Source organism: Pelobates fuscus, chromosome 7 (genome assembly GCF_036172605.1).
Source record: "Pelobates fuscus isolate aPelFus1 chromosome 7, aPelFus1.pri, whole genome shotgun sequence".
Taxonomy (NCBI): Eukaryota; Metazoa; Chordata; class Amphibia; order Anura; family Pelobatidae; genus Pelobates; species Pelobates fuscus.
In genome coordinates this window covers 3,153,381-3,166,465 of record NC_086323.1, presented here as the reverse complement: position 1 = coordinate 3,166,465, position 13,085 = coordinate 3,153,381, and the positions used below count along the sequence as shown (strand labels likewise).

Sequence of the window (13,085 nt, the reverse complement as noted above, 5' to 3'; positions counted from 1 at the left end):
TAGGTAGCCGGTATACTGCTCCCCCGGCCACCCGTACTGCCACGGAGCCGCCAGTGTGGGTTGCGCCTGGTACCAAATGTGGTGCAACCAAAGTTAAAGTGGCTCCCGAATCCCGGAGCCCTTGCACCTCCTTTCCCTCCAGGGTCACTAGCTGCCGATGGTGCTGTCGGTTGTCGGTGGCTCGGACTGACATTACTTCGTGCAGCACCCCTAGAGGCTCCTCAATTTGAGCGCTCAGCACGTCTTGGGTGGCGGGTGCTACCTGATAATGGTGCGCAGCAGCCCTGGGTGCCAAATTTTGTCGCACCTGATTCCAAGCTTGCCGGCTCCGGTTTTGGGTGCACTCTCGAGAAATGTGCCCCCACTGCTTGCAGGTGTGACACTGAATGTTAGCCCTGCCGTTGTATCGGGAGGGGGCTGGTGTAGTATTCAGTGCCGGCCTGTGCAGGGGTGCGGTGGGGCCGGTAGGGATAAGATTATTGGGTGGCCCTGTAATCCGAGGGAGAGCCTTATTTTGGGCCCCGTGATGTCTCCTGGCATCAAAATGCTGATCCGCCAATTTAGCGGCTTCGGGTAGGGTGAGTGGTTTCCGGTCTCTCACCCATTCTTGTGCTTCTGGGGACAAACCATTAAAAAATTGTTCCAGCAGCATTAACTGCCTCAACTCCTCCATGTTAGTGGCGTTGCTGGCCTGTATCCAGCCTAGCGATGCTTGGTCCAGCTTGTGCGCCCATTCTGCATGAGAATCTTTCTCAGGCTTGCGCAAGCCCCGGAATTTCCGCCGGTATGCCTCTGGGGTAATAGCATACCTCTCCAAGATTGCCCTCTTTACTTTAGGGTAATCCTTACTGTCCTCTCGGGGTACAGCACGGTAGGCTTCAGCTGCCCTACCCGATAGTTTGCCTGCCAGCAGCGGCACCCATACTGCGGGCTCCAAATCGTGCAGATCGCACAGCCGCTCAAAGTCCTGCAAATACCCATCGATTTCGTCCTTTTCTTCACAAAACGCTTTAAAGGCGTGATGTGGGACTTTGGGCTTGACCTGTCCGTAGGTGGAGGCAGTAACAGACTCTGCCCTAGGCGGGGTTGCTGGTGTGCTGGTCGCCATCAGATAATCTTGTACATCTGATACCATCACGGTCAGTATTTCCAGCGGTACTGGTTGCGGTAAAAACTCCAACCTGGTTCGCAGCTCTTTTTGGAATGGGGTCTCTTCCTTGGCTGGTGGGGGTGTAGCGCTGCGGGCTCGGTCTTCCTCCATCAGTTCAGCGATCAGCACAGCCTTAGACTTGTTGCTGGCTATCTTACCCCTGGCTTCCAGTAGCTCTTTTAAAGTTTGTCGTTTCAGTATGGTATAATCAATCTCCATACGAATTGCCCTTGCTTTCCTTGTTCGGTCGTTCCAGTTTCCACGAACGCTGCTTTTTCGGCTGTAAGGTTCGGATCCCGTCGCTTGCCACCAATTGTAACGGAATGCAATGTATCAGCATACGATATCCGTTGGTACATCTAGGAAATCCACAGTCAGAATAGAAAGCAAGGCAATATTCCCAATCCTCCCAATAACCGGACAAAACACAGTTTGGGAGTCAACTAACTCGGTTTATTCACAGGCAGTATATTTATACAGTTCCCCATGCAAGGGGTTTCCAGACAGTAATTCCAGGGGATTTCTCCCAGCATGCACTGTGACTTTCCCAACAGGCCTTGCTGCACGAGAAAGATACTCCCACTAAAATGGACGACTAAGTGGATTATCTCCTCGTGCAGCAAAACCGACAATTGACATTAAAATACAGAAATTACACAATATTCGGTACTTTGCAATAGTTGAACGTTCGGTAGATAGCTGAGGTCGGAGCGCACATTTTGTGAGAATACCGCTCCGATCCCAGCTGAATTGACCGAACGCCGCACATAATACAATAAAACATTAAAGTGAGTTTAAAAGTACCGAATAAGTACGGGACATACAATGTACCGAACGCGGGACTCCCGAACGCCCTGGAAGTCCAGCGGCGTCCAAATCATCGAGTAGCCGTTTTCAGTTCCAGGCTCTCGACGACCGAACACCGCTGCAGGGACAAAGGATCCAAGATGGCCGACCGCCGCATGGTCGGTAGTGGATCGACGGCCACCTCGGAGAGCCCTTAATTACCGATTGCAACAATGTTGCAATCGGTGAATTGGTACCACACGACTTGGGAATGTGTGGTCGACCTGGGGAGCCCGTATTCGTACGGCAAACGGCCAGGATAGCCGTGCTTCGTCGTATGAATGCTTGGTGTGCTGGCACACACAGTACATATTCAGCCTACGGACAACCTTTAATAACTACAGTCCAGAAGTGGCTAGTTTTGCCACAAGGAGCCTGTTTCTCTCTACCTGGTCTGACAGGAAGTGCACACACTCAGAGTGTCAACATGCGTCCTGTCAGACTGGGTGGAGGGAAAACAAGCTCCACTACTGCTGTCCATTGCTCAGCCACGCTACACAGTAGAGCTAAGTTGGAAAATAGATGTAGAGTGGGTAAGAAACATGACGAGGGGAGGAAATTAGACACATGATTGGCTGGGGGAATGAGACTCTTGGGGTGGCTGAAGAAGAGGATGAGACACATGAGGGGCTGGGGGGAATGAGACACATAGGGTCTAAGGGAATAAAACGCATGGCTTTTCCCAGGACTCCTACATGCTGGGGGCCAAAGAGGCTCTCACAAATCCCCCAAGCAAGATGTTCCGAGCAGCCACATCTCCTCTGGACAGGCCTGCCTCTCCTCTTCCACTCCAGGTGCTGCCAGGCGAAAATGAGACCATTGCAAATGAGACACGGTGTTGTTCAAATAACTGGGGACATGCCGCACGCTGAAGACCACATTAAGTGAGATACACAGAAATACCACCTGCGCAATAGGTGCACCACCAGGGCAGACGAGGCTGACAGATGGTTGAACACATGCACCACCGACGTTTTCTGTGTAAAAAACACATTCCTGTCCCGCACCACCAAAGCCACCACCAAAGTAAAAAGTTCAAGAAATGCAAATATGTGGGCTAGCAGCCCAAATTGGTGGCCACCGCTCTGACACCACCTTCCCCTGAAGTATGTTTTAAAGCCTATGCTACCAGAGGCATCTGCGAATAGCTCCAGATCAGCCCCTGAACCCGAGGCCTTCCGAAATGCATCATCCCATTGAAATGCTGCAAGAACATGTCCCAGTCCCCCAAGTCTGCCTTCATACCTGATGTCACCTTAATAGAATTTTTGGGGCGACTGCACCGTGCCGTAGCCAGAGGCTCCTGCTGAAGATCCACCTCATGGGGATCACACTGCAGGCAAAATTTACTTTACCTATTAGCGACTGTAGCTGCCTCAAAGTAATCTTTCCGTTCCTGCAACCGAATCAGCTTATCCTGAGGAAGCCAACACTCCTTTTGGGAGTCGATTTCCAACCCCAGGAAAATCAAACACTGGACCACCGGACCCTCGCAAGAAGTCGTCCAGATAGTGGACCACAGACCGACTCCCTGCTCACTCCCTAACACCCCACTCCAAAAAGGAACTAAACTTTTCAAAAAACGAACATGAAATCAACCAACCCACTGGAACACAGAGATCAACAAAAACTAACCATCCAAAAAATAACCCAACAAGTGCTGACACTCGGGTGCCTCCACATCCACCTCGGTCATAAGGGCACTAGGCACAGATCTCTTAACCAGCTAAACCGCATGGTCGAATGATGCACAAGATACCAAGAACAGGTCTGTATCGATGTCGTCATTCACTGACGACACCTTGGAATAAGAGAAGTGATGGATAAGCTAAAATTTACCCTTTCTTAGGGACCACCCCAAAGGTGATGCCCACAAATTAATCCAGGGAGGAGCATCAAACGTACTCACAATCCTGCTCAACTGAACCTTCTTGAAAAGTTTATCACGCACCACGTCCCCAAAAAAGTTACGAAATGTCTGCGTACCCCCCAATCCCAAAATGCAATATAGAAACTCTGCTCAAAGCCCAAGCGTATCAATTCCAAATCCACCTTCTAACTGTAAAGGTTTAACCACAATAACATCATGCTTAACCTCAACGGGGTCACGCCCTGGGGTAATGGCTGCTGCTCCTGCAGCTGCAGTCCTGAGGGGGCTCCAATCCTACCCCTCTTGAAGCATCGGTTAAGGCCCCCACAGCCAGAGCATTCATGCTTAACTTTACACATGGCACCCCATTTGCATTGGCACTCAATTAAGAGTCAACAGAAGCCCAATGTGGCTGACCATCTCCCCCCTTCCCCCACTTGCCCTATGCACCATTATCAGTCTCATTCACACAGGCAAGTCCATTTGGTCACACCTTATCCCCCGGTTAGCGGACAGCCGTTGCCAAAACTGTTCATCATACTTCCACCACGCCAGCCCCGTACGTGCTGTACGCCTCCCAGTTACCATCTAAATAACAAAGAGCAAAGTCCATGTGACTTCTTCCCGAGCATGCTGGCAAGGATGCAAAATACTCTCAGCCAGTTCCCAAATGACTTTGGTACATTTTTCTTCTTCCTCCTTCAATAAACTCTTCCAACGGGAGGAGCAAAATTATTTTGCTGAACTCACCTTTCCATATCTTCTCCTTGATATCCTGCTTTAAGTGGACCCTCAGAGGCCACATGAATGGCACATACACATTTTGTCCACCACATCAGGGATCAGGGATGCCACTAGACAATTCTGCCCTCTCACTCCAGTCGTGCAATGCAACCATCCCCAGCCGTCCTATGCACCTCCTGATGCTGCGAATGCGCCAATGGCGACCAGCTTTATGATTTGTAAGTAGAAGAAGAAATTGTGGCATGGGTACATTGCACCCTGGAAACCTCACGCCATGACACTGACATGTTAGGAGAAATCCCACTCCTAACCTGTTCCCAGCGGGACACCGCCCTCTACCTCCATGGGGCCCCCGATGGGACATGCAAGAGATCTTCCAGCTCTCCACGTGCCGAACCATGGGATATAATGCTTCTAGATCTGCGCAATCTTGACTCCTGGCAGTCTCCTGGAGGGGCTGACAACCCCTGCGCCCCCTTGGGCCCTAGGCACCCCTTGGGCCCCTAATCCTGGTGGCTTGCATTCACCTCCAGCATCATCTCCCCTGCTGGGAGGGCTCATTGCAGAGACATCAATGAGGGCATCCTTGAGCCATCCCCAGATGTAACCCTTCAGATGTGGGAGCCACCCACATGAAGTCCCGCCAAAACACTTGCCTGTTCAGGAATCTGTGTAGAAGAGGCCCTGCACGGCCCTGGAGCCATTCACCATTCTAGACCTGCCACTAGGGCCGCAATTCCAGTTAGCAGCCCCATCCCAATCTGCCGTCTAGGGGCATATGTCTCAGGGGGCAGAGACACCACAGCGCACTCTGCACTTGGCTCAAGCTGCTTGCACACCGGGTGGTTCTTCCCACCACCATCTTGCCCAGCTGCTGCCAGCACCGCGTCCAGACACTCCTACAACCAGGCCATCCCATTGTCCCTCTCAGCCACTCTTATACCCTCCAGGAGCTGGTCCACCAATGCCTCCGCCACAGCCTTCCTGCAACAGAAACAAAAGACACCTACCAAGCCTGTCAGGTAAGTTTGATTAATAATGACAAAAATCTAAAACAGCTTTTCTATTTATACTAACCCAGTCCCCAATAATTTTTGCCCCTATCACAGACTAACTCCACTTAGGCCTGCCTCCTAGCCCTGTCAAGGCCCCTTTCCACTAAGCTGCAACTGTTTCAAACTACTGCATTAGTGACATATATACTTTTTCTATTACTCATTTTTTCTGTATTGTTTTCCACTATTATACGAAAAAACAAAATCAAGAGAACAAAATCAGTAAATAAAAATAAAGGATATATATATTTTTTCATTTAGTTCTCACTTATTCATTTTGTTCTCTTGATTTCATCCCATTTGTCTCATTCCCCCAGTCCCCAATGTGTCTCATTCTCCCCACAACCCTCATTTGTCTCATTTCCCTACCGCCCCATGTGTCTCATCTCTCCCAACCCTCCATGTGTCTCATCTCCCCTAATCCCCCATTTTTCTCATTCCCCTTGCCCCCCAATGTGTCTCATTCCCCCTCAGTACCTCCATTTACATTTCTCATACCCTCATCCCTCATGTGTCTTATTCCCCCAGTGTCCACAGGTGTCTCATTTCCCCAGCCCCCTAATATGTCAAATTTCCATCCCTCCTATGTGTCTTACCTCCTCTCCCCCCATGTGCCAGCTTACCTCCCCTGTTCAGCGTGGTCAAGCCATGGATCGTGGTAGAGTGAGCTTGTTTCCGTCTACCAGGTCTGACATGACAGCAGTTCGGCCGTCTTAGTGCGCGCACTTCCTGTCAGACCAGGTAGAGGAAAACAAGCTCCTCTAACACGGTCCATGGCTTGACCACAATGAATGACTAGCAGGAAGAGAGCGCTGCCGGTCAGCTGGATCCTGTGCCCCCTGAGCCAGCGGCCGCATGTGCTGCCTTATGGTTGTGCTGGCCCTGAAAAGTGGCGTGAGCCGTGGTTTGCCCAGGTCTGATTTATATTGTGGACAAACAAGTCGAGAACCGCTTTTATCTCTCTATATATTTTCACATCCGTTATTTTTGCCAAGATTTTTCATGTCAGTTTTCAGCTCACTAAAGTTAGAAGTTTAGCGAATAATTCTACTAGTCTACATGTTTTTTCTATTAGAACCTCACAGCGTGCTGCTCCCTGACCCAACCCTCAGTCTAGAATCTCATTATGTGCTCAGCTCCTAGTCTACAACCTCACCATTTGATCCCCTAGCTCAGCCCCTAGTCTAGAACATTACTGTCTGTCCCTCCCCTCAATGCACTAGTCTACAACCCCATTGTGTGCCCCCCCTAGCTCAGCACCTAGTCTAGAACCTCACTGTGTACTCTCCTAGCTAAGTCCCTAGTCTAAAACCTCACTGTGTGCTCCTCCCAAGCCATGCCTCTGGGTCTAAAACCTCACTGTCTGCTCCTCTCGAAGCCACGCCTCTGAGTCTAGAACCTCACTGAGTGCTCCTCTCAAGACACGCTTCTGGGTCTAGAACCTCACTGTGTGCTCCTCCCAAGCCATGCCTCTGGGTCTAGAACCTCACTGTGTGCTCCTTCCAAGCCACGCCTCTGGGTCTGGAACCTCACTGTGTGCTCCTTCCAAGCCATGAATCTGGATCTGGAACCTCACTGTGTGCTCCTCCCAAGCCACTCCTCTGGGTCTGGAACCTCACTGTGTGCCCCATCCAAGCCATGCCTCTGGGTCTGGAACCTCACTGTGTGCTCCTCCCAAGCCACACCTCTGGGTCTAGAACCTCACTGTGTGCTCCTCCCAAGCCACACCTCTGGGTCTAGAACCTCACTGTGTGCTCCTCCCAAGCCATGCCTCTGGGTCTAGAACCTCACTGTGTGCTCCTCCCAAGCCATGCCTCTGGGCCTAGAACCTAACTGTGTGCTCCTCCCCTAGCTCAGCCTCCCTCCTGTTCACTCACTGAGTGCATGTGGATTGTTTGTCCTGATCCATGTGAGCAGGTCCTGATTCCGATGGATATTTCCTTGAAGTGTTTCAGTATCAATGGGTCAGTCAGGTATGTAATATGGGTTCTGGGAGAGATTTCCTGCTGTCTCTGGGATTGAATGAGTATTGTGAAGGGGCTATGAGTTCAGAGCTGCACCCCACCCTCTGAGCAGGCCTTGATTAATCTGGATTTAATACCAGGGTGGTAAAAGGGTCACTCTTAGAACCATAACCACTTCCTTTCCCTGCAGCCTTTTTTAGCTGTGTATTGCAGACTCCATGGGCTGTCACCAATGGCTTCCTGGCTCGCAGTATCTGCTTTGCGCAATGTTTGCGCCTGGAGTCGGTACATAACGTTTCCTTGGACAGAGTGAGTTACACAGTCTATTTACTAAATTCAATGTGAATTCCAAACTGTAAAAACCCTCTAAATCCGCTTTCAGGCGGCTACTCTGGCCTTAAATTCCGTTTGAATTCTCACCTTAGTAAATAGCGCTGACATTGTCCTGCTGATCTCGATTTAACACTCTCACTCCCTGATAAAGGGAAAAACATGAACCAGTTGTGGTTTTTATTTATATTTTTAAGACTATTTATAACACAGCATTCAGTGATCATAATAATTGGGTTGTGTCGCTTTAAGAGTAGCATCACGTCTAGAAGTGGTTACAATATTGCACAGTATCAATTTAAGTCTAGATTGCTACATTTGTATGCTGGGCATTATGGGTATTTGGTTTCTATAGTAACAAGATGCTTTGGAGTTGGCTGTGTGGGGTTGGCGTTAACGTGCGATCCATGCGCACTGGGATTCCACACATTTATCGATGAAGCACACAGGTGGTGAGGAAGTCCTATTTTACTTCCCTGTAGATGTAATGATATTACTGATTTCCTTAGACTCCTGGTGACCGCTCTGTTTAGAAACTGAAATGCTGACTGTGTAAAGGTGTTTATGGTGAAATAAAAGAAGTTTTGTAGATCGATGTTTGGGTCAATACTGAGCACAGGGTACATATAATAAATAGGGCTACTGGAATAAACCATTCCAGGACACAAAGTGAAAACCTAGACCTGCCTGACTGCTACTATAATCACTGAGAGTTGCCAACCTGATGGAATAACAGCGGATATAAGAAAGATGGTCATTAAAGGGATGCCGAGCACTATAGGAGCTGGAGCTCCCCCCTACCTCGCACCCCGCCTCCTGCGGGACTGGAGGGTTTTAAACCCTTTCAGCTACTTACCTGAATCAGGTCCCTCGGAGCTGGGTCATGCTCCTCCCACTTTCCTCTGCCACCGACGTCAACCGGTGGGGGAGACATAATGCGCATGTGCGGCAATGGCTGCATGCGCGCGTTACACCTCCCTGTTGGGGAAAATATTATTATATATATATATATATGTTTAATATGTGCTTGATTAAGTCTGTGTGAATGGGAGATCAGGAATTATCTTCAAAGGGAGTTTCTGTTTAGATAGTATGAAAGATACAGCACCTGAAAGGCACAGCTACATCCATGGGAAAGTTTATCACATTTACATATCATATTTACATTATTCAATGCTTTCCTACGGACCTACAGCATCAGATAATGGACCAAAAGTCTGTTTGGATTCCGGAAGCCCTCTAGTGGCTGTCTAACTCTTGAGGGCAGAGGGCAGACTTGGAGCTGCAGTGTAAACATTGCAGTTCTCTGGAAATGCAAGGTTTTACATTGCAGCACTAAGTGCAAAAGGATCACACCACCCAGACCACGGATTCCTGTGCGCCGGAGCACCCTGATACTCCACTTAGAACGTTCACAACTCGCTAAGGAGGTGTGAAAACCGCACACCGCAAGGGAACAAGCCTTCCGATGGCCACGTGGAAGTCTGTGCCGACTAATGGGAGAAGGAGCGGCCATTCAAACTGGGTTCGTGCCATTCTTATGGTTGGTCGGCCCAAGGGAGCGCTGATTGGTCGCTGCAAGGAGCGGGCGACTAACCAGAGCAGGAGTGCCTGTTTGAACTGCGTTTTGCGCCCTTTCTCCTGATTGGGCGGTGAAACCCCTCTCCCCGGGCGCTAATTGGCACGAATTGGTTTTGCGCCTTTCAGTGGATTGGCTGTTGCTTGGTTTGGGCGCAAAGTTTGAATTCCCCAGACCAAACCAAGCAACTCTGTGGAATTGATTTCGGGGATGTGCAGAGCCTCAAGTCCCAGATTTTAGATGCTGGTATCCCGGGATCTGTACCCCCAATTTGCAGGGATCACAGATGGGATACGGGGCTTTAGAACTGTGACAGACCTCTCTGTCTTTAAACTACTTTTATTCCCTCTTGGTTCATCTGTTTGTTCGGCTATATCCTTGTCCGTACCACTACATTATTCCCCTTTTTACCGAATAAGCTGCCGAACGGCCGGCCACCCAGCATGGAAGTGTGCTGCTTGTTAACCTCTTGGCCTCATTAGAATGTTGTGGTTAACCGCAGACACTTCCTAATTGTTGAATGTCGGCTGGGTGGTCGTCGTTCCTATGAACGAACACGTGGCGGCGGCCATCTTGGACATACGAATGCCCAGCGGTGTTCGTCGACTATTTCATGGATCTAAAAACGGACACTATTTTCTCACGAACACCGCTGAAGCCGCTGACCTCCCTTCTTCTATTTTCAGTTCATACGAACGCCGTACCGTTCGTTACTTTGCAATACAAACAGAGTCACCCCAGATAGCTATCCCATGGAGCCCATTCGTATAATGAAAGAGTATGTGAAAGACTTTGGCATTCGGTAATAATGTGCGCTCAAATCTAAGCTATCTGGGGATACGTTAAATGTACCTATTTCATTCGGTAGTTTTTATATTGTATATTTTTATGTGTTTTTACTACCATGTGTGAAATGGAGTTTTGCCTCTATCCTCTGAGAAAATTGAGTTACTTCCCAATTATCTCCAGGATAGAGAGGAGGGTTTACAATGTGCCCGTGGGAGTGTTAATCTCTGTAATGATCTGATTGGTTACTGTAGTATTTTGTCCCAGTTTTCCACCAGGTCCCCTAGGGGAGTGTCCACCTGGTGGGAGACCTGCATAAATACCGGGCAGATAGCCCCACTAAACCAGATTTCTGCTTGACCCTCAGTAGGGAGCCTTGTCTCGTACTTGGGGGGATTTATTTGTACGGTTTTCCTGTTCGGCTGTTTGGAGTGTGGATTTCGTATGATTGCTTGTTCGGCTGATCGGAGTGTTCAGTAGCTGCCTTTGTGTTCGGGAAGGGAATATCCTAAACGGCTTTAACCCCTTCTATACCCGGGGTGCCGTTACACTAACGATATATGTTTTACCTGTGTGACCCCTTCCCTGGGTGCAGAGACCCAAAGTTTACCCCCCTCCCCCGTATGGAATGTGTATACCTATGTGCTAGGGAGATGGTTATATGCAACCCAGCCCCCTCCTGCCTGGGATTGTGTTGTATTGGAAGCGAGACTCCCTGTGCATAAAAAGCTGTGGGCCCAAGTAAAGATTGTCAAGCCGTGGAACTGTGTGTCGTTCAGTTACTGGTGGGGAAATGGGTCTCGTAATACATTCATAGCGGGGGTAACCAGGTCCTGCTACAAACGTCAACAAGATTTCCAGATTTTTACTTTCTATGTATATGCAGTGATTGTTTGTCCAATGTTGTATGTTTATATGCTAAAAAAAAATGTCAAACTCAATAAAATATTTAGAATTTGCTATATTTCAGATCATTCTTTATCTTGCCCTCTAGTGGCCAGTTTAGGTATTTTATTATACCGCTCACATGCCTGCTAAGATGCACTATTGCAAGTGTGGTGTGTGTTTCTTTTCTTACATTATATTTAATAAACTTTGTGATTAGATATTTGTATCCTTAATATTACTACTCGATTCCCTGAGGGTTACACTTTATGGTACACACCAAACCTGCTTCATTAAGCAGTGACCCGAGGGACAGCGGTTCATTTGTACGGGAATAAAGTATAGTTGTTAACTCTGGTAGCTCAGTGAACTTGCTGTGAATGGGTGGAAATGATTTCTTACTCCTTGTGTTGGGAAATCTTTGATCAGATGATTTTGTCATTGCAGATTCACGGCATTGCTTCAAATGGTTAAATCTGGGAAACAGGTTTATTCAACAAATGTGTGTTAGATCTTTATAATACATTCATCTATTTTTCTTTTGTTTACTGGAGACACAGGGCTTTCCTGTCCTTGTTGAACCCTAAATATGGTTCAACCTGTGGACCTGCCCACCACCTGCCTACCCGGTTATCCTTTTTTTAATTTTTTTTTTTTTTTAATAAAATCCGGAATTTGTTCTTCTCTATAGTGATCCCCCAATGGTACCAATGGACATGGACCAAGAAGAGCTCAATCTGAAGGAAGACCTTCTGTTTTACTTCATGAATCCCTGCGACAAATACCGAGCTCGACGCCAGATCCCGTGGAAACTCTCTCTGCAGATTCTGAAGATCATTATGGTGACTGCGCAGGTACGAGTATTGGGGTGACTGCACAGGTACGAGTATTGGGGTGACTGCACAGGTACGAGTATTGGGGTGACTGCGCAGGCACGAGTATTGGGGTGACTGCGCAGGCACGAGTATTGGGGCGACTGCGCAGGCACGAGTATTGGGGCGACTGCGCAGGCACGAGTATTGGGGCGACTGCGCAGGCACGAGTATTGGGGCGACTGCGCAGGCACGAGTATTGGGGCGACTGCGCAGGCACGAGTTTTGGGGCGACTGCGCAGGCACGAGTATTGGGGCGACTGCGCAGGCACGAGTATTGGGGCGACTGCGCAGGCACGAGTATTGGGGCGACTGCGCAGGCACGAGTATTGGGGCGACTGCGCAGGCACGAGTATTGGGGTGACTGCGCAGGCACGAGTATTGGGGTGCTATTATTCCAAAAGTGTAACCAGTCATGAAGATCCTTTTATTGGACACCTGTTGAGTATGACCAGATCACCCCAAAGATAGTAAGATTTGCTCAGTAAACTCACCTTTAGTTCTCACATCCCTCACTGCAGCATAGCATGCATCTCTCCAAGGGGGCCAACAGGGGGCTAAGGCCCTTATTATTTCATTCTGTGCAGCTTATGATCTCAACAGCTCTTCCAGCAGAGACTGAAAAGGCTAACTATGCCATAGAAAGGTTTAGTGGATATTTGTAAAAGTCTTATTGTGAAAAGCAGCGAGGAAAAACGGTATAAAGATGGTTTAGGTCTTCCTTAAAGGGACACTCAAGTGCCAGGAAAACAAACCGTTTTCCTGGCACTGCAGGTCCCCTCTCCCTCCCACCCCCCATCCCAGGATGCTGAATGGGTTAAAATCCCTTCAGTGACTTACCTCCCTCGGCGCTGGTTCAGGGTCCGCCCTCGCTCCTCTGCCGCCGATGTCATCCAGCGGGGGAGACCTATTGCGCATGCAACCCCGGCGGCAGGGGAGACCTAATGCATGGCAATGCCGCGCACGCACATTAGACCTCCCCATAGGAAAGTCTTGAAAATTGC

At 49.0% G+C, this 13,085-nt stretch overlaps 1 protein-coding gene across 1 annotated transcript in view; it reads left to right on the top strand.

Annotated features, from left to right (window-relative positions):
- Positions 1–7,533: 7,533 nt before the first annotated feature.
- The window catches only part of MCOLN2 (mucolipin TRP cation channel 2), a 49,735-nt gene continuing 44,183 nt past the window's right edge, over positions 7,534–13,085 (top strand). The window contains exons 1-2 of the mRNA XM_063427136.1: positions 7,534–7,638; positions 11,901–12,063. Coding sequence (XP_063283206.1) covers positions 7,550–7,638; positions 11,901–12,063 — 252 coding nt within the window. The 5' untranslated portion in view covers positions 7,534–7,549. The remainder of the gene's footprint in view (positions 7,639–11,900; positions 12,064–13,085) is intronic.